The sequence below is a fragment of the Python bivittatus genome, unplaced genomic scaffold, assembly GCF_059951505.1.
Source record: "Python bivittatus isolate LINGU-HERP-01145 unplaced genomic scaffold, Pbiv_v1 ctg000850_np1212, whole genome shotgun sequence".
Classification (NCBI taxonomy): domain Eukaryota; kingdom Metazoa; phylum Chordata; class Lepidosauria; order Squamata; family Pythonidae; genus Python; species Python bivittatus.
Window position 1 is genome coordinate 43,764,380 of NW_028277112.1, and position 22,397 is coordinate 43,786,776.

General features: G+C 38.2%; 1 protein-coding gene across 1 annotated transcript in view; it reads right to left on the reverse strand.

Annotated features, from left to right (window-relative positions):
• The window catches only part of GLDC (glycine decarboxylase), a 42,919-nt gene that overhangs the window by 14,800 nt on the left and 5,722 nt on the right, over nucleotides 1-22,397 (reverse strand). The window contains exons 3-12 of the mRNA XM_088129898.1: nucleotides 13,356-13,491; nucleotides 7,111-7,275; nucleotides 6,314-6,391; nucleotides 5,902-6,049; nucleotides 4,505-4,701; nucleotides 2,536-2,632; nucleotides 2,320-2,425; nucleotides 1,898-2,037; nucleotides 1,058-1,138; nucleotides 403-500 (exon numbers count right to left, since the gene is read on the reverse strand). Coding sequence (XP_087986024.1) covers nucleotides 403-500; nucleotides 1,058-1,138; nucleotides 1,898-2,037; nucleotides 2,320-2,425; nucleotides 2,536-2,632; nucleotides 4,505-4,701; nucleotides 5,902-6,049; nucleotides 6,314-6,391; nucleotides 7,111-7,275; nucleotides 13,356-13,491 — 1,246 coding nt within the window. The remainder of the gene's footprint in view (nucleotides 1-402; nucleotides 501-1,057; nucleotides 1,139-1,897; nucleotides 2,038-2,319; nucleotides 2,426-2,535; nucleotides 2,633-4,504; nucleotides 4,702-5,901; nucleotides 6,050-6,313; nucleotides 6,392-7,110; nucleotides 7,276-13,355; nucleotides 13,492-22,397) is intronic.

Sequence of the window (22,397 nt, forward strand, 5' to 3'; positions counted from 1 at the left end):
CAAATCCTCTGTTAGATCAGTAATAAGTTTTTCTTCCTGTTAATGTTCATTTTTGCTCTAAACTACAATTCATTTTTCCAAGCCAGGCTATAGATATATGATGATGAAACATTTGGATTTAAATGGATGTACACAGAGATACATACCATAGTATAATCATAAGTATTTTGCTTTAGTTGTGTGTTGTTTGCTATTAATTGATCAACATTACACGGTTTCCCTTCAAAAGCTGCATGATAAACAAGGTTCCTAAAATGAAAACTTGGTAGCTTAATCTTTTAACTTGTCCCACGCTTTGACTCAGTATTTTTTTTCTGGAATAATATCAATTCCCTTATTCCCATCTTTGTATTACTTTATCAGCCAGCATGAAAGAAATTAATTCCAAAGAGTTTTACAAACCTGTTGAATACTTGATGTGTTAGGAATGTTGATGTTCTCTTAAATGGAGTAGCAAAAATGCCTTTTGTTTCTTCATCCATATTCTCTGCAACCAATTCCTTTCAAACATAAGAGAAATAGTCAGTCTCCCTTCCCCACTCAGAATTAATTTCGATTACATTCTTGAATAGTAACTATTTTAGGAAAAAAAAAAGCTGTCTGTGTTTCAGCGGTTTTGCTGTGATTGCATTTATCTTTGCATAATCTATTGAAAAGTGAAGCATGCTCAATTCAGGAACAGGATCAGTTACTTTCAAAAGAAGATGAGTTTCAATCTGCAAATATATCTTCTAAGATAACTATCTTTGTCTGAGGGATAACTGGTGTCAGAGAGATAATTGAGGTTATGTATCTTTTTGATTTCAAAAGGGTAAAGTCACACAGAGATTGGGAAGCCTCAAAGTGAAAGAGTTATGGGTAATATTAAAATTTGGGAGTGATACAAGTTGCTTTATTGAACTTCCCATTACACTGCTGAAAGTTAAGATTTTTTCCAGTATCTTCTGTGATATTGCTGATTGAATGAGAATCCAGGCATTACTATGTCCCTTATGGACCTGTTACGCTCTATGTTGACCAATTAGATATTTAGCTCCCTGATCAGTGATCTACTTACAGCTGAAGATTCACAGCCAAAAATCCATAATAGGTCATCTAGGTCTTTTTCATTTACAGTTTCATCAAGAGAAACTCCAAGCTATTGACAGTTGGAAGAAAGGAAGGACATAACTTGTAAGTTCATCAGTGCAAATGTTTCAGTATATCTACAAGAGCTTACACTGAAAAAGTAATAGAATATACAGTCTAGATGTTATTTATTGACACTCCCTATATGAAGGTATACACTATACATAGTGTCCTAATTACTATCAACAGCAACATTAAAAATGTTCCCATCATATTCAAGCCAACAGAAAAAGATACTCAACTATATGCAATTTTCCCTGATCTGTTCATTCATAAACAGAATATGACCATACTCATTCAATATTTCTTATAATAAAGTACATGCAAATATGTTCAGTTGTGGCCTGAATGGGAGACCTGGAAACCACGCACAAGGCAAATCTGAACCACCTGAATAAAGATCAGTATACAAGGGGATTGGATTGCTTGTGGAAAGTAACAATAAATGTTATCTACTCTAAGTATATAAGGGGAATAAATAAAATATTGGGGCATTTTAAAATATAACCTACAGAAGTTTCAGAAAAAAAATCCAAGTGTGAAAGAATCAGATGACTTTGTAAATGTAGACCCTTGCTGACAATATTGTTTCTGGAAGTTCTTTTTTCTAATACACATTCAAAGGCTTTTTAAAGAGCTTCCCTTCTGAAACAATGACTGAGTTTCTTAGAAAAGCTTTTATTGGATATTCTTTATCTCTTTAAAGAGAGAATGATAATGAAGAAAGGCATTAGGAATCACTTCTGAGTATCCTTAAGCGGTCACTTACTGTGCCATCCGGGTAAATCCGTAGGTTTATCTGTCTCTGGGCCGCTCTTTGCAAGACTTCTTCAATGTCACACCCACACTGGATTTTCAAGGTATCAAAAAACAGGTCATGTTGGAGTTGATGACCTGCTCTCTTCAGACCTAACAGAAACAAACACGAACTGATTGCCCACTCAGGTTTTCACAATGTTTGTGTGCAATTGCCTTTGGGTTCCTATGATTTGGTTGCTATCAGCAAATACGCTGGTACCACTGATGACTGACTTTTCATATTACTAGTCTTGAATTGTTCTAAGTTGTTTTACAAACCTGTCCTAGGAATCACTATCCTTTATACTGTACTGATGTGAGTTTATTCACATTCTCCAATATCAAAATTGCTGCTTTTGGGCGGGGTATTCTTATGTCTGAAGGTTCACTCACCTTCTGCTAAGATGAGAGTAGCGTTGTGCACTCTCTTGGCAATGTGCTTTAATCCATTTGCACCATGATAAACTCCAAACATCGCAGCCATGTTAGCCAAAAGGGCCTAAGAAGCAGAAATTGGGATTGAATAAGTCCCGGGGTCAACTCTGGCAGTAAAACTGGCATTAAATCATCTAAGTTAGCCTTTTAATCAATGACTGAAGAAAAGTTCACCTGTGCCGTGCAGATGTTGCTAGTGGCTTTATCTCTCCTGATATGCTGTTCTCGAGTTTGCAGTGCAAGCCTGTATACTTCTTTTCCATTAGCATCTCTTACACCATACACAGAGGAAAAATATATTACTTTCTTTGATTTAAACAGACAAAGGCTATTTGGTTTTGTTAACAAACAAACAAACAAATGACCCAATATTCATTTTATATATATAAAAAAAGGTATGGTAAAAGGAATAATGTAGAATATGAAACTTCCTAAACTGTTCCTGAATCAAGGCAGTTTCCCTTTGCTATCACCTGAAATTAAACCACATGCAACACTACAGTTGGACAAATTGCATTATGAATTTGAAACAAGACATCTCAAAGAGTTTACTCAAGCTGTGTGATCATGGAGAATGCAGTCCTTAATTTAAATTTAGGATTCCTAACTTTTTTAGTAGAGGTACCAGATCTGGGATACAAAGATTTGAATAGCTACTAGATGGCAGCCAAGGGACATAGAAAAGCATCACCTGTTGCTGCCATCTACTGGCGTTCAGAATTCCTGCATCCCAGATCTTGCCCTATTTCTTTTTTACATTTTTGAGAGCATGCCATGGACAAACAACAGCTGTCATGCTGTGTATGGCCAGTCACAAAATATCACATATCAAAAGGTAACAAAATATGGGGGTAGAGTCCACTGTATTAACCCCTTTAGGATTTAGGTGAGGTCCAAAGGCATTGTTGGAAATCTAGATTATGCTTAAAACTGGTGCTTTGCTTTCTTTCAACCCAGTTTCTCATTCAGGTTTTTAATTAAAGGAATCTTAAAGAAAGTTAAAATTAGGAAGGTCAGAATACATAGTGGACCAAGGAACATGCTAGTGAGGACACTGCTGGGGACTGGCAACATGTTGGGGACTGAGGATCTATTATATATTCTTTAGGAAAGGACAATGAGCATTCTATTTGTGATAAACACATTCTGACCTTACCTAGAGTTCTGTACACACAATACTATGGATATAGAGCTCCCATTAAGAACATAAGAGCCCTGCTAGATCAGGCCATAGGTCCATCTAGCCCAGCCTTCACACACTGGCCAACTGGATGCACTTGGGAAACTAACAAACCTGGCCTGGAGAATGATGTCCCCTACAACTGTCATGTTCCATCAACCCGCATGTTGAAAAGAAGTGGCCTATCTGTGTGTGTGAAGAGACACGTGCAAAGAACTAAATGAGGAATCTTTGAGAAGACACAGAAGCCTTCCTGTGTGCAAAGGAACCCCTTAATCGGAAGGGAAGAACTGGAAAATGCTGGGCTTCTACATGCTATTTTTTCTCTGTAAGTGTTCTCTTGTATCTGCCTTAATTATTGAAAAGCATAATGGGGTTTTTATTTTTACCTCAAACCAAAGAAATCCCTGAGTCTATTTTATTATAGGTCCTCGAATCCTATATATAGCAACATTATAGGTCCTTGAATCCTATATATAGCAACATTATTTTTTTAATGGCACCTCCTACATTTTTAGTTCAGGCAAGATTAACTTTTAGACTACAGAAAGACTTTACATCATTATATATACTATGTGAGTATGTTTGCATATATGTATATGAATTTGTGTGTGTGTGTGTGTATGAAAGTAAACTTGATTTGATGTAAGTTTCCATGTATTTCAGTAGTAAGATTTAGTTATATAAAATTAATTATGATCTAAGATTAAGCAGAAATATACAGTTTAAAAAAACATGCTTTCTGGATAGTGGGGGATTAGAAACAATATATTAGTGAATATATACACACAAAAACAGTCAAATTCTTTCAGAAAGTTTGACAGCTGTTCACAAGAGAGATGCTCAAAACACTTCATGAAAAGGAAAATACAGAAGAAGAATAAACATTTGCACAGTCCACCAATAATCCCTTCAGCACTTAGAAAAACATGGATTCAAATTTTCAGCAGAAAGTGAACCTACCTTGTAACTCCCACCATCCTTCCGGGCATCATTCGCACCAAATTCTCTTTGACCGCAAAAAAGGCAGCATGTGGTCCTCCATACCCAAGAGGTACCCCAAACCTCTGGGAACTACCTACAGCGACATCAACTCCAAACTCTCCTGGAGGCCTCAAGATGCAGAGGGCAAGGAGATCGGTAGCACAGCAGACAAGACTCTGATACAAGAGAAGCCAGTGCCAAAGTTAGACCTTTTCCCAAAAAGCCATCTAGATAACAGCAAGAGTTACCTGGGCTGTCTAAGAACACCTCTCAGGAAAAAACATCACCCGTAACAATGACAGAAAACATTAATTTTATGTTCAATGAATGCATGGGGAAACACAAGAGGTCGTATATAATCCGGTATAATGATTACATAGAGCAGTGTTGTCCAAACTTGGCCACTTTAAGATGAGTGGACTTCAACTCCCAGAATTCCCCAGAATGGCTGGCTGGGGAATTCTGGGAGTTGAAGTCCACTCATCTTAAAGTGGCCAAGTTTGGACAACACTGACATAAAGCATTCAGGGGTTGCTTTATAGTGGAAGACAGCAGAAGGATACATGCAAGAAATGTTCATTTATGGTAACAGAAATGGCGTATTTACTCATATGGGGGATTTTGCAAACAGGTAGTCCTTGTTTAGTGACTGCAATTGGGACCGGGAACTTGATCATTAAGCAAAGCAGTCACTAAGTGGGCAAACATGTGACTATGATTGTGCTTATGATTTTACTTCAGTTTTCCTTTTTCCTTACTCCTCCACCCTTTGGAATGCTTACCCCTGTGCTGGGATAATTAGTAAGAAGGGAATTAATGTTTGTGTTTACATTCATTGGAGAGGAAGGGATTACAAGAGAGTAAATAGGCACACAATGGGGAATACACATTAAAAAGAATGGGCTAGCACCGGCTGTTTGCCTAGCTCAAGGCTCCCAACCCCAAGCATGCTAGGCAAACAGCCAGTGTATTCCCCATTGTGTGCCTGCTTACTCTCTTGTAATCCATTCCTCTTCAATCCCTCCACTCTGCAAAGGGGGGGAAAAAGAGGTCAGGCACAGGACAACGTGTACTGACTGTAATGGTGATCATGTGACTAAGGAACACTGTGAAGGTCATAAATGCATGCCTTGGTCACAAAGTTATTTTTACAGCATCGTCGTAACTTTGAACAGTTGCTGCATGAGGCAGTGGTAAGTGAGGACTACCTGTATAGATAAGCTGCCTTTATTGCGATCAAATGGATTCCAGTTTTGTGCAGGTACAGAAATGTTATAATCCAATAATTTACTAGATTGGAAAAGCAGGCATCTACATCTTCAGTTACACTGCTGGATATATATGGAGGTTGGAAATATTATTATTGCTTCATTTACCCCATTCTGATGGGCTTGATCAACCAAGCCAGTGAAGTCTTCTACCTTTCCCTCAGTGTCTGGGTACTGGAACAAGACACCACTGACATCTTTACCACTGAAATCCATCTCATGAGGCAACTTCAGTTCCACATTTATGCCAGTGTATCTGGAAAGCAAGAATGACATACCAAAACAAAGCAAGTCATTTCCCAGTAGTAAACATGATTTTAAAAAGAAAAAGAAATTCAAGCAAGAATATTGAATACACAGTTAAAGGTCTGCTTGATTGCCTTTCAACAGAAATTGTTTCAAGTGAGCAATAGGCATGTTTCATTTTTCGTAAATCTTATTAAGGCAGACCCTCTTATGAAATAACTTTAAGCATTTTGTCTATTTTATTTTTTATTAAAACATCTGAATTAAACATTACTTTGCTCTAGTCTGCACCACAGCTATCGTCTGAGGATGGCATCTGATGTCGACATAAAACTTTTTTCGCTTATTATGCCTGTTGGAAGGAGAAAACAATAGAATTACTTCAAATATGGGTCATAAAAAATTAACTGTAAGCCAGTAAGTTTCCACTGCTTGTATTACACAGGCAAAAACATTCTTGTTCCTAGTTGGCTTTGACATCTCCTGCTCTATAATTCAGATTTATATTTCCAGGAAATTTAGCAAAGGAAACTCAAGCCCACAGTCTACTGAATTCCACAAAGGGAAATGATTATGAAATAAGTCATGATTTTCTTATTAAAAGTGGATTAAATAAATCCCTGGCTCTAATAGGGGTGATGAACTGTGATAACTGAACAGCGCATCCTGTTCATATATCTCTGAACAACAGATTTTGGGAATGGAGCTAACAGAGGAAAAGGACTACCCTCGTACCTTATTTGCCCACAAATATGACTTCCCCCAAACTTATCAATGGCCACCCTGGAAACATTATATCTTCCTTTTGTGTCCTTTTCTGTTTCTTCCTCATATTGTCATTTAGATTGTAAGCCTATGGGCTGTTTTCAGTCTCTTCAATATAATTAAGTATTCCAAGTTATGATTTAAAAAGTCAAGAGGGTGGCCATGATGGTGTGATCAAAGCTTCACTTGTTTTTATGTGCATCTTGACTTTTTTGACTATGCCTTGTGGACAACCTTGCCCACAGCACTAAAGTCCTGAGGAACTTTCTACCCACAAAAAGCATTCCTTTGTTCTGAGGTTGTTACCTGTGACACAATTGCATAGCTTCTGCTGCAGCAGTTCCTTCATCCAGCAAGGAGGCGTTGGACACATCCATTCCTGTGATATCACACACCATAGTTTGGTAGTTTAGCAAACTCTCCAGCCTGCCTTGAGATACTTCTGGCTGATAAGGAGTATACTGAGTAACCCTATTAAAAGCAACAGATTTCTCCCATTAAGCTTTTACCAGTTCAGAGAATACTACAGAACCATATTTCTAATATTACCCCAGCCACTGTCAAAGGGATGGACAAATATTTAATATCATTTGACAAAATTGATTGTTATAAATATAAATTCAGAGATGTACCAACAGAAAATATGCACGAGGCTTAATAATTCTAAGAATGCAATTATGTTGCTGACAGAAGATACTCTCTGAATCTAAGTGCAATCTTTTAACATTAATGTTGGTTTGCTCTATTTCCAATATAGGGAGATTATTTTTGAATTATTTGACCCCTTTGATCTTTTTCTGCTTGATATTGTCTTGTTCAAAAAAAAAATCCTGTCATGCTGAAAGAGAGATAAATAGTTGCTAAGAATAATATTCTGTATCCTCCCATAAATATAATGCCAAACTATGAAGCTATACTATAGTTTGACCTCACATAGAAGCCATACAATAATTTGCAAAATCAGAAAGATTCACTTTTTAAAAAATGGTTAATGAGCACATCTGCAACAAGCAAAATGTTTCTCAAGGTAGACCCTATCAATCTATTTTTGGTACTAAGTTTTTTTGTTTTTTTTATATAAGAAAAAATATAAAATTGCAGTTCAGCCAGTGAGGTATACTGGTCAAGGTGCTAGATCACTGTTCTCTAGCCATGGGAACTTCAGATGGGTGGACTTCAGAATTCTCAGCTTGCTGGCTGGGAGTTGAAGACCAGGCTTTGGAAAGTTGCCACGGTTGAACATACTAGACTTTGAGAGAGCCAGTTTAGTGTTGTGGTTAAGGCACCAGGCTAGAAACCGGGAGACCGTGAGTTCTAGTCCCACCTTAGGCACGAAGCCAGCTGGGTGACCTTGGGCCAGTCACTCTCCCTCTCAGCCCCAGGAAGCAGACAATGGCAAATTACTTCTGAAAAACCTTGCTAAGAAAACTGCAGGGATTTGTCCAGGCAGTTGCCAAGGCTCAACACTGACTCTAAGGTGCGTGCGTGCGCGCGCACACACACAAGGCTTTTATTGGGGAAATCCAAATTCTTATGTACTCTCAGTCATGTAAGCTCAGTGGGTGTCTTCCAGCCAGGTAGTCTCTCTTAGCCCAACAACACAGGATTGTTATTGTGAGGATAAATTGAGGGACATGGCCTTGAAGAAGAAAGATACATAAAAATAAAAATATTAACTTTGCATATAAAAAAGCAATGTATGTATCTTAAATACTACAATATTATTAGGGGAGTGATAAGGGATCCTGATTTATTTATTCAATTTTTATTTCTCTTTAAAGCACATTTACACACAAAACACAGGGGTTAGTTGGGTTTTGGTGCTACTGGAGTACTAGTTCAGAATCTTTATTTTTATCCAGATTTTAATGATTTCATGCTAACGCATATTAAATAAAAATACTGAAAGGAATATAGAGAAGCACTGTGTATAAAACACTGTAAGTAATTCTGTTGCCAGGCAATTCTAGGGAACACCAATGGCAGACCAAATGCCATGCTAGAATCCAAAAGGGACTGTTTTATGAACGTTTGATAATCTAAGAGTGGTCTATTATTCCAGATGCTCAGCAAAATGGAATATATATATATTTGACAAGGTATATGATTGACAGCTCTAAAAAAAGGATTTTAAAAATGTATGGCTTTGATTTTTAGCATAAAATAGTTCAAGATCCCTCCCCCCTCATTTACTTGGAAATTCACAGCCTTAAGTCGTTTGCATTCAACACAATGCCTTGGATAAGTTTCTTATGGCATAACTGAGCGCTGTCAAAGACAGTATTCAGAAATTGACTTGTACTTAAACTAGGCTTGAAATATTATTCACTTAGGCATTTGTGGAAAGTAAGAATCATATACTGGGGGGACCTCCAGGCGGGAAACCACATATATATGTTCTTTCTTCCCCTTCAAGTCCCATATCATTTTTTGTAGATTAATTTTAAAAATGTCTAAATGAGCTAAAAACACCTGGGGGACCAGCTCACTTACTAATAAATGAATAATATGCCCTGACAGATATCACTATTTTATTCATGATTTAAAGATGTAGCTTAAGAATGGCTGTGGGCTTGTATATGCTCAGTGGAAACTTTTAAATCTCCTGCCTGGAATGGTAGACTATTGACTCATACATCAAACTACTTTGGAAAATCCTACCATTTTTAAAATTACTTGTCATCCATCTACAGGTATTTTTGTTCCAGAAATATAAATACAGGGCTTCCTAATATATCCAGAACTGGTGGGAAGATTCCTTGGACCCCAAACTACCAAACTACAGATTGGATAGGGTTAAGGCTGGGATTCCAAGCTTGTGTGAATGTGCGTGCAGTACTGTATCTGTTGGGAGCACATTAAACCACGTGAGATTGCACATCAGCTATGAAGGGCCAGGAATGCACACTGCTGCCTTAGGGCATTCTTGACAGACAATATATTCATGCCTGCAAATAAATCAAATCACATTTTCCCCTTTGAATCTGGATTTCTGCAGTGCCCTAGTTAAGACAGACTTAAACTGACTTTGCAGGATCTGAGTGTAAAAGTTAACCTTCCTAATGATACCTCAGTTTAAATATATTGTACTGTTTCTAAACATAATTTTCACATGAAATATTACTGCACAGACTACTGTTATTTATTGCAAAACTGATAAAAATTGTGTTGTGTTAGTAAATCAAATGTAGCACATGAAAAATAAATATTGTGCAAGCAAAAATGACTAAAGGTACAGTGGGTTTCTAGGGTTAAGTCTAGACTGATAGTCCAGTCCCTCAAGAAACCAAACATACTTTCAATTCCCTGCCCATTCATTTATGTTCATGTCACATCACTTACTTAATTAGCTCAGTTTCTAGGGCAACACTGCTGTAGACCGATAGTCTGAAGTCATTCAGGAACCCAGGCACAACCAGGGTGCACAGTCTAACACTGTCCTACGACATTATGCTGCTAACAGCTGATAGTAGGCTATTGAGCCAAGCCATTTATGTTTTTAGAATTAACTTTTCCTGTTCTTTGCATTGTATGTAAATAAAAAGAACAGCTCCAAATAATTTAAAGAACACATTTAACCTTGCACTTTTTAACAACACAACTGTAATAATGTGGTCAGTATTATAAGAGGAAATCTATTCTCATTCAGGAAAAAAAAAACATGAACAGCCAATGGCTGCCCACTCTTAGACTGAATGAAGTGTACAATGTATTCTGCCTTTTTATTTTATGCCTAGTTCTCACTGTGAAAATACAAAAAATAGGGTACATGTGTCAATAGTCTATGTTGCTAAAATAAAGGAGAGGAGAGGAGAGGAGAGGAGAGGAGAGGAGAGGAGAGGAGAGGAGAGGAGAGGAGAGGAGAGGAGAGGAGAGGAAAGGAGAGGAAAGGAAAGGGAAGGAAAGGGAAGGAAAGGAAAGGAAAGGAAAGGAAAGGAAAGGAAAGGAAAGGAAAGGAAAGGAAAGGAAAGGAAAGGAAAGGAAAGGAAAGGAAAGGAAAGGAAAGGAAAGGAAAGGGTCAGAGCATTTTTATAGACCTGACATGTGTAGATTAGTCCATTAGGTAAGTGAACCTACAGCCCTTCATTTTCTGTCTTCTTCCTTCTAAATATTTTTTCCTTAAGTCAGTTTTATACTGGCCAGCTTCATGTGAATTTCACTGATCAGCAATCAAAACAGAACTTCCTGCAGAATGACTGTTACTTGCATTAATCGGACCTCCAGGTACAGGTACAGGCAAAGATTTAAAATGGGAGCATAGCCTTAAAATGGGAGGACCTTGTAAGAAATAGGTCAGAATCTTTATCTCGTATGCATTCAAGCTGGCAATGAGGCTAGTGGCCCTGTTAATGGATTCTGTGATTCAGGATGCCAAGCATTGTAAATTCTTCTTTCTTATTATGAGTGCATAATCATTTTGTACTAATAAACACCTTTAAAAACAAAAACTGAATGGACCTGTTTTGAAAGTTATAAGGGCATCTGACCTCAGGGCCAACCATAATGGAAAGAATTAGGAATGCTTTACAGATCCTAATATTTGGGGTAATGCCATATTGAGAAACAATTACTAGATTAAGCTAACTATCCAGAACAGAATGTTCCTACAAATGTGATATCTGATGTAACTCTTCTATATATCATCTAAAAACAAAGTATGCTTATTTACTTAGAACCATGACCTTTATAGGCAGATCTGTACAAATGAAATAAATGAATCAATAATCTAAAGCTGATAAAAATCTCTGACTGGCTGACAGCTGTATTATTCCCCCCCCCTCCGTATTATGCTTGGCAAAAAAAAGGGGGGGTCATGTGAAAGAGTTGCACCTTTGTTTGTCTGATATGAATCATGAAGTTCTGAGCTGTGCACAGACGCACATTTGTTACTTAATAGTGTATAGGAGCCTCCACACTGCCAATATTTTTATATGCCAAACTCTCAGAGTCATATTTACACCTTCTCACAAGAATCTCCATATTTCCACAGCTCCTGCCAACTGGCTAATTGGAGCATGCAAACACTGACACTCCAGTGCGCCCAACAGCTTCTCCCGCTACAGGTGGCCTTGCTGCATTTGTTTTGTGGCAAGAAAAAATGTGCTAGAGGGGCAAAACCAAGCCTTGAATCCACCAGGCAGGATAAGGAATGGCTTCTTGCCCTCAGGAAGGAGGGAGGGAGGGAGCCAAGAAGTGGGGTGAGTTTCCTCAGTATCTATCAAGGTTGCTTTTTTGGGCTGGAGAGAATGAAAGAACATATCACAACAGGCTTTCTTCCCTAATCAAATATGTTAATTTATCCATCTCAGCAAGATCTGTCAATTTCACCAACCATTCCTCCATAGTGGGTAGTGTTGAATCTTTCCATCTCTGTGCCTATAATAATCTCGCTGCAGTAATCATATACTGAAATAATCTTTCATGGCTTTTTTCTAACTGTTTATCCATTAGTCATCTTCCTCCCAATCCAGGAAATTAGACAGAGGCTTGACAATCTTTTCTCTGATATCTTCTCCACGTTGTTCTGGAATTGCTCTAAATCTTAAGCAAAATTCTTTTTTCTCTACATTACATTCTCTACATTACAAATGTAGATACATACACTATCTACATTTATTGGTGACTGGAAACCTCTTATGGACTTTTTGTATAAAAATGAAAAAATGAACTTGATTTATGGCTTTGATGATTAGACAGGATAGATTATAGAAAGACGAGTATTATGATGTAACTTTAGAGAGAGAGGTTAAAATATTATTGTACTTTGCTGTGAAGAATATCAGAAGCCCCTTCTTTGTATCTTTTTTCTTTCTTTTCTATTTTCTTCAACTTTTTTTTCTTTATTTGCAGTTTTTGCATTCTCTTTGCTTGCTTGCTTTTTCTTTTTTCTTCCTTACTTTGTATTACTTTGTATTACTTTGTATTCGTTTTTATCTTCTTTTTTTAAAAAAGTTTCAGTAAAAATCATATAAACAACAACAACAGGCTTTCTTCCCAGGCAGAGTAGTGATAGGGCTTAGGCAGATCACCCTTCTGGTCTGAGAAACAAGTAATGTATCCTAAGCTTCATTTGCAGTCTTAGTAGTGACGTGTAGCTCTCACACTAGGCTACTGTAACCATAGGAAGAGGTGCAAATAAGCATTCTTATCTTTCAGCATTTGTATTTTTTTATATTCTACATATATTTAGGAAATGAATTTACAAGTTGTAGGCACTGCAGAAACAGACCATACACACAGCAGTACTCTGAGAAATTAACAGCAAGATTCTTACCCACTGTAATTTGGCTAATTTTTTATATAAATGAATGAATGCATTACGATTGCTTATATAACTTCTGATTTTATATTTATGCTCAAATTTTATAGCTAGGAAAATGGCAAATATAAAGATATTTTTACATTTTTTTTATAGTTGTATTTTCTCTCATGAACATCTTTTGAATCACTGTAAAGTAGAACTGTGGGTGTTCAAATGTTCTCCAACATGTTGACATGGACAACGCAATGTGTGTGTATGTGTGTGTTTAATGATAAAAATGGAAGATTACCATCCAGCGTTCTCCAACAAATTCCTCACAATGGCTTGAGGGACTGAGCAGTTGTAATAACCCATGCCAATATAAGATCTCCAGATTTTATTCTTGCTGGCAATACTGTATAAAGTATCAAGAATTTCATTTTCACCTAGAAAGAAATGTATAGAAGACATTGTGTGAAGATTTTAATAAAGGTTAAACATGTCAAGCCTTTTGCACCATTTAATCTATAAAATTAGAGAATATATATGCAAGTGGTCAGCAACGTAAGTTGATTGCCTGACCATTCCATTTCAGCTGCTTGCTTATTTTGCCTATTTTCCATATTGAAATCTATAGAAGTGCAGCAAATCAAGCTGTGTGATTATTCACAATTATTATAACTTACACAGAACTTTTCAGCTACATTTATCCCTTTATGATGAGCAGTGTAACAACATGGTTTTTCAACAATTTTTTGAGATCCAAAGTGTAGTTAAAATATACATTGCTTTCAAAGGAGTTATATTTATTTTATCTGCATTCTTACATAAATCAAGTAGGTTTCCTTACACCAATAAAAGGCAAACCAACTATTTTACCTCGTTTGAGATCTGTAAGGAAGTTCTTCTGTTTCACAAAAGGGCTTCTATAAACTCTTAGAATCAACCACTGTAGAATCATGGTTCATGCCTATTAATCACAAGTTTAGCTGCCCTTATCATAAGCTTAACAAGTCTTTCAGCACATCCCCATAGCTTTAGGAAAATGGTGACTTGGAGAAAAATATTTTATTGATTTAATTTTACTGACTGATTTTGACTTAATTGGTAAACTGATTTTATTTCTGAAGGCTTTCACAGCCGGCATACGATGGCTGGTGTGGGTCTTCCGTGCTGTGTGGCGGTGTTCTGGAAGTTTTGTTTCCTAACGTTTTGCCAGCACCTGTGACCGGCATCTTCAGAGTGCAGGAGCAGGGCTGCCGGTCACAGGTGCTGGCGAAACGTTAGGAAACAAAACTTCCAGAACACCGCCACACAGCACGGAAGACCCACACCAGCCATGATTTTATTTCCTTGATTACATGGGGTGCAGTAGTTAAGCTATGGACTAAACCCAAAGAAATTCAAATTCTAGTTCAACTTCAGCACAGAAGCTCATGGGGTGACTTTGGACCGGTCACTGTCTCTCAGCCTAATGTGCCACAAAGGATCCCTGCTGTGGGGAAAAATAGGAGGAAGAGCACTATATGTGTGGTCTTGAGCTTCTGAATGAAAGGCAGGATATAAATCTAATAATCAACAAATAAAATTATACAGCATACTCAGCCATAATGTGTTCTGCTTGCCTTTAGCTAATCATAACATGTAGACCAGTGTTTCTCAACCTTGGCCACTTGAAGATGTGTGGACTTCAAGTCCCAGAATTCCCCAGCCAGTGTGCTGGCTGTGGAATTCTGGGAGTTGAAGTCCACACATCTTCAAGTGGCCAAGGTTGAGAAACACTGATGTAGACCCATTCACTATGGATTCTATCATTAGCTCTTCCTTTGGGTGGATCTGCACATCACCTGAGCCAAAAACAAACCAATCACATTACAACAGCATCATGTTGAACCAATATAGAGTCCACAGGCCAACTTTTGTTACATTACACAGAAAAAGTATAAGTTTTTTTTTTAATGTAATTGACATTGTGCTGCTATCAGTCTGAAGATATTTCCATATAAGTTTGCTGGGAAGGTTAGATTTCCCATGGATTCCATCCTTGAAAGTATACTGAGAAGAAATCAGCCATCTGAGAAAACAATATTGACAGCCTTTCCAATGATGGTCAAACCTCTTTGAAACCCAATTCCTAATTAAAAGCTTCATATTGCCATAATTCCAATAATATCCTTGCGCTGCATAAAGGGTGAGGAATATAAAATTATGCCGATCTACACTGAATGCACTGAAGAAATCCCTCAGTCACGTGGTTGAATATCACTAGAATTAGCATACATAAACAGCTGCAAGTTATCTTTAAACAAATAATATTTTTTTAAAAAGTCTGTATGATGACAGAGTACTATTGCAGAAACAATGGCCTAAATAAATAATCTGGAAGAGCTTGAAAGTTAATCAGTGTCTATTCTACAAAAGAAAATGAGCATCAATATCAAATCTTCTTTCTACCTTTATAGCCACCTAATAAATGATTTTAAAAAACCCTGTTACATGGGATAATAAAACTGCTATACAGAAATAAAAATGGCCTTTTATTTTTGAGGAAGAAATTAGCGGTAACACTACTTCTCCTGAAAAGATCACAGGAAATGTTAATATACAACTGTTAATAAATAATAGCTGATGTCAAAAACTATAGTGCTCAGTATTTCTAATCATTAATCTGAATAAGAATTTGGCAAATTTCACCTGATTGCAATGGTGAAATAGGCTTAAGAAATAGAAGCAGTGAATACACAGGTTACATACTAACACATATATTGGTGCTTTAAAGCAGGGTTCCTCAACCTCAGCAACTTTAAGATGGGTGGACTTCAACTCCCAGAATTCCCCAGCTGGCTTTAAAGTACGTGGATTCAGGATTAAACCCTGCTTTAAAGTACGTGGATTCAGCAAGCCTTAAATTTGGGTTTCTAACAGTTTGACTTTAACATGCTCCATATAACTTTTTACTCTAGCTCCAGTTAGTTTCTTCTACACAACTGTACCACTGCTAATGAATTGCCTGATCTGGTCACCATGCCAATATATAGCAGGTCCTACCTCTTCTTATTGATGATTGGAAGCATTCCAGTTGGTTTGCTATTCATGTCGGCTGTATTTGCTTCCTCTTTTTCAAGATAGACCAGCAGCTGGACTATTTTTACTGTACTTTCAAATGCATTACAGATGAGTTGAAATTAAGAGACTCAGCCCTTGCACAGAGCCAACATCATGGGATGAAAGAGGTTGGGAGTTGCTTTGACTTTGTGCAAAGCCCTCCGATGGAAATTCCCCCATCCCTGCTCTTGATCAGCTTTTGATGTATTCTAATGCCAGATCCATCTCTGGTCTGTTCCAAAGGTATTAGTGAGGATACCATTCAGGCAGAAGCACTACACCACAGCTGCCTTTCATTTTGTCCCCAGTTCACTACAGTTGCCTCCAGCACAGTTTTCAAATGCTCCTGCCTTTCCTGTTTCTTCTTAAGCCTCCTCTAGATACCCTGCAAAACTGTCCATGGCTTCCTTGCTACGCATCTTCCTTTCTGACATGAATGAACTGGTCATCTATAAAGCAGTCTGACCATTGATTTAAGTCGCCTATTCTTTTTGTCCCCTTTCTTGGGGTATTTGCTGTCATTCATGACTAATGACTTCGAAGTGATCATTTCCGGAGCAGACCATCTTGACCAATGTAAGTTATCTGCTGGGATAATTTGTATTTTTATCTAAGCTGGTTGCCATTTTCCCCTATGAGCTTTCCTAAGATGTCATTCTTTTTCTTCTTGAATTTAGTCATTGATCATCGTAGCAGTCTCTCTGGGTTCATAATTTCTTCATTTTATTTTATTTATTTATTTATTAAATTTCTGCCCCGCCCATCTCCCCCCAATGGGGGACTCTGGGCGACTCACACAAAACATTAAAACAATAAACACATATAGATACATAAAACATCAAAATTTAAAAACATTACTAAAAAAGAGGAAAAGGAGGGTCCAAGAAGATGAAGAATCTGGGGCTGAAGACAGCAGGCCTCTATGGGGCTAGCCATCCCCACACGTGAAGTATTCCCTCCCCACCCCAGGCCAAGTGACAATAATGCCTGCTTATGCTGCCATCCTGTTAGGAGAATTAAAGGAATTTGACAAACATGATCTTAATTCAGGAATAAAACAGGCCTAATAATGATACACATTTACATTCCTATAGGCAATATGAATCCAGATCTGATAAGATATGACCCGTGAGTGATCATTGCTAGTATGCTGGCATTAATGGCATGATCTTTATTTTCACCCTTAAAATTATTACCTGCCATCATTAGTCTGCAGAGTGTGGCAAAAAAAGTCAAGGTGGTGGCTGCGATGGTGTGATGAAAGCTCCACCTGTTTTTTTAATATGTGCCACACATGTGCCACACACATAAACAACTGCCAGAATTCCAACTGCACTGTTCTGGCCATCATCTTGACTTCTTTCACCATACCCTGCGGACACCCCTGATCATTCCAATACTCCTGTTTAGAGGTAAGTAGTAGTGCTTATGTTGCCCAAATGGCACAATTTACACATAGGAAACTTGTACTGGCCAATGATGGAAATAAATGTGTTAATATAACGCTGAGGAAACAGGGGAAATCCTATGCATATTTACTCTTAAGACAGAACCTTCCTTTGTATACCATCCAAAGAGAAATCCTGTCAACCTGGGATGGGGGGATGTGGAGGGAACAGGTAGCCCTGGGGAGACAAAATAAATTAATGGAAGCACTCAAGACTGCAGCCTTTGTTGCAAATCCTAAGCACCATCTTTAAATTCTTTGATGTGAGATCCTCCTCACACAGGCACTGTGGATGTAAACAACCTGGGCGATCATTTTCCCAAGCATGGCAGGATCTATCTACCTTGAATGGCAGGACCTAGCTAGCTTATCAACAGCCTACCACTAACACAAAGTTTAAGGATTAAACTACAGGAAGAAGTCCACATAGTTCAAAGACTGCATCTGTTTTCTGAATTTTTTTTAAAAAATGAGCAGAAATTTGATTTTAAATTATGCTGGAGGCCAGATTTCACAAATATGTATCTCCAAGGAGTGACACAGACCAGAATAGCTGCATAGAGATGCGAAATAGGCTGCAAAACAGGAACTATGTAAATAATTTACTTTAATATGTTGGTCAAAAGTAGTAACCATCACTGCATCACTAAATCTACACTGAAACATGATTTATAAGTATTTTGATATGCTTGAATTTGGAATCTTTATCCTAAGTGATGGTCATTTTGGACTCTCACAAATTTTCCTGTACTACTGGACTCACATTAATAGTACATTAGGTCTGCACCAGTGTTCCAACACAGCTGTTGCCTAATGATTTCTATCTTAAGATAACGATCATGCCACTAATAAGTTACTTCTACTTCCTACCTAATAAGTTAATGCAATTTTATGCCACCAGAGTTTTGTGCTGTAACTCTCATCAGCCTTGGTCAGCATAGCCAATAACTCCTGGAGCATACCATCTTACCCAATTTTTTTTGGGGGGGGGGGCTTACTATATTTTAACTTTTTGCCTCAAAAGAAAAAGGTACAGTGAATCCTGAGGCACAGCAGAATAATACTGATTTAGCAAAACCAGTTCCAGATAATTTTTGGGATTGCACTTGAACTCTGGATGCCTATTAAACAATGTTTTAGAGGAATATTTTTTCCCAGCAAAATGGTAGCCTAAAGTACAAAACATTTGAAATACTTTTGTAGGCAGTATTTATCATATCATAGAACAGATATTGGCCTTTGATTATGCATCAGCTTGGAGAAAGCTATAAACAATGTACTGAATGAACTGAGAACTTGAAATCCAAGAGGACAGTAAACACTTTTAAGAAGAATTTGGCAATCAGCCACCTGACTCAGCCTACTTCTCCCAGTTTTCTAGGACAGCAGTGAAGACGAAACGTACTACAGCAAGCCCACCAAGCTGGAGATAGTTAGCTAATCATTTAGGAACTTCAGCTGGCAATTCTTTTTGCTGAATACATGCCTGTCCTGACCTTGCTTATTTTTCCTAGCTGAAGGAATTGCATAATATGACCATAGGCAATGATCTTAATGTACCAAGAACAAAGTTCATTGATCTTTTGGCACTGCTATATCAGAATTGGAAATGAGAGAAAAAAAGGAATACCGCACATTCAGTCCAATGTTAACTTTAGGCACCTTCAGAAACAAGGTGCTATTTTTCCCTGGAAAAATGCCCATTTCTCCCAAGAGCTTGTGTAGCTTTAAATACGTTATCATTACTGTTCATTTTATATATATTACACCCAAATGCCAGCAGCCAATAAATACTTTTCTTTAAAAAGGTAGAATTGTTAAATATTAACAAAAGTTATTTTTACCATATGTCTCATAGATGCATGGAAAAGCCTAACTAACTGGATTACAGGTAGTCCTGGACTTACGACAGCAATTGGGACCAGAATTTCCATCGCTAAGCGATGTGGTCGTAAAGCGTGACCACATCGCTTAGCGATGGCAATCCCTGCAGTCCCAGTTGCTCTCATTAACTGAATCTCAGAGTTAGGCAAGGCAACTTCCTGCTGGTTTCCTAGAACCAAAGTCAGTGGGGAAGTCAACAGAAAGTTGTAAGTTCCAGGCTGGCAGGCAGGTAAGTGGGTGCTGCTGGGTGAGGGAAGGAGTGAGGGGATGTGAGGGAGGGTCAGGGAAAGTGAGCGAGAGGCATGGGTCGGGGACGGTGTGCAAGGATGTGAGGGGGTGTGCACTGACTTTCTGGGGAAGCCAGCAGGGAAGGTTGCAAGTGGTGATCATGTGACTGTGGGGCGCTGCAACCGGTCGTCAGTGCGAACTGGTTGTCAAGTGCCCACATCGTGATCACGTGACTGCAGGGTGCTGGGATGGCTGGAACTCCGAGGCCTGGTTGTAACCACCATTTGTTCAGCACCATCGTAACTTCATAACTTGCTGAACAAATGGTCATAGGTCGAGGACTACCTATATAATTTCTCCTTCTGGGTACTACCATGCAGCTTGAATGAATAAAGTACTATAGTCATGAAATCCTCCATTCAGCTTCCAAAAGTAAGTAATACGGACACTCCAGCTCAATGACACAGTAGACACGATTCCCATGCAGACCTTCAAAGAAAGCTGGAAGCTGCTGATCAGCTTTCCTACCAGACGCTTCCTGATACCGCATAAGCATTCAACAGAAGTGAATGTTCTGAATTCACAACGCTTGGTTTTACAGACGTAAGGGAACGTGAGTCCATAAATATACCAGAACTTTTCTAAGCGTGGTAAAAGTGTATGCTGGCCTCTGTCAATCATTCTGCAATGCATAGTTCTCATCAGTCTGACCCAGGGATATCTGGAAGCACAACATGTCCGGTAACATAATCCCCAACATGGATATACTGTTATGTAAATGTGTGAATATAGTAACATATCTATATTCATCGTGCTAAACCTCTATGCTGAAAGAGAGATAAAGTAGCAGATTACATAATCTTCTTTGCATTCCCTTCCCCCACTCCCCACGTTTTGGAGTACCGGAAAATTCTGAATTACATACTTAAGATGCCAAAGTATCCTCCATCCTAGAAAAAGCTTAATCAAAGATGTGCAAGTTCTGTAACATACTAGTGTTGATTCCATTGCTTCACCAAAAAGGATCGCCTAGAAAAACTTCCAACTCTCTCCTTCATGATATCAGAGGATCCCTAAGGAGACCGCCACCTGTTACAGAACGTGGTTAATTCATGCTACTGACCAGCTGACCCAGCTGAAACACACAAACTCTGAAAGTTAGAAATAAATGAATGAAGCAACAAATGGCTAATGGCCCATAACGAATAACCTCAGTACTAGCTTCATTATATATTATGCAAAAGAAACTGCACTAGGTAACAGTTAGTGTTACTAATTCAATGCAAGCTCATTTCATGCTGAGAGTCATTTCAGTGTAGTGGTTTAGGCATTGGGCTAGAAACCAGGAGACTCTGCGTTCTAGTCCTGCCTTAAACACAAATCCAGCTGGGTGACTTTCAGCTAATTTTTCTGTTAGCCATAGGAAAAGGGTAATGGCAGACCATTTCTGAAAAATCTTGCCAAGAAAACTGTAGGGACTTGTCCATGTACTCCTGATGAATCAAGACTGATTTAAGGCACATCTCTGCTCGCTTGCATGCGCGCACATGCACAGAGAGAGAGAGAGAAACAAGCATTAGACCGCAGAGGTTAAAATACAGGTTGGTCCACTCCATTGATATTAGGCCTTATCGAACAATCAGGCAATAAATAACAAACCGGGAAGAAAATAATGCTGAGACACAGAGGGCAAAAATCCTCTTGGGGGTATATTGAGATAGAGTTCACCTTCTAAAACACTGCTGGCTATGCATTTCAGATGTAGAAACAGGACGAGCCATCTCGAACAGAAAAAATAAAGAAAAGCTTTTCACAACTTAAAATATATTTTTAAAATGAAAGAAACGAGCACTTTGCATTTATACTCTCGAAATGTGCAGCCTTTAGAACTCTTTAAATATGAAATAAATTTGAGAACTTGCAACACAGCTTAGGTATCAGCACCTAAGAAAGGGAACTTAACGAGATGAGCTGATATCTCAGCCAGAGCTAAAAGACTGCTGGACAAGAATGGGTAAAAAGATCGGATCTGCCAAACTGGTTATGTGCATCGCCTGCCCCTAACACAAAGCTTAAGCATTAAACTACAGGAAGAAATTCACAAAGTTCAAAGACACGCAAGAATATGCTTCATGACAGATGGGGCAGATGACTGGATTCAGAACAAAGTGGGAAGAAATAGTGATGGAGGCCAGATTTCACAAATATGTATCTCCAAGGAGTAACTGACCAGAATAGCTGCATAGAGACGCAAAATAGGCTGTGAAATGGGAACTGTGTAAATAAATGTGTTCAATATCTGGGTTGAACAGGGGTACCAAAATCAAACACACCGGAATGCATATAAATCATGTTTTCAGGGTAGATCTAGTGATTTTTCAATGTGGGGGGGGGTTACCCACCTTGCCCACTCAAGAGTTATCATTCTTCTTTTTGGCTTACTATATTTTAACTTTTTGCTTCAAAAGAAAAAAAGATTCAGCGCATCCTGAGTTACAGCAGTATGATCCTGCTTTAGCAAAACCAGTTCCAGATAATTTTTTGGATTGACCTTGAACTCTGGATGCCTGTTAAACAACATTTTAGACAAATACTATTTCCCAGCAAACAGGTGGCCTAAAGTATAAAATATTTAAAACACCTTTGGGGGCAGTATTTATCATATCATAGAACAGACATTGGCCTTTG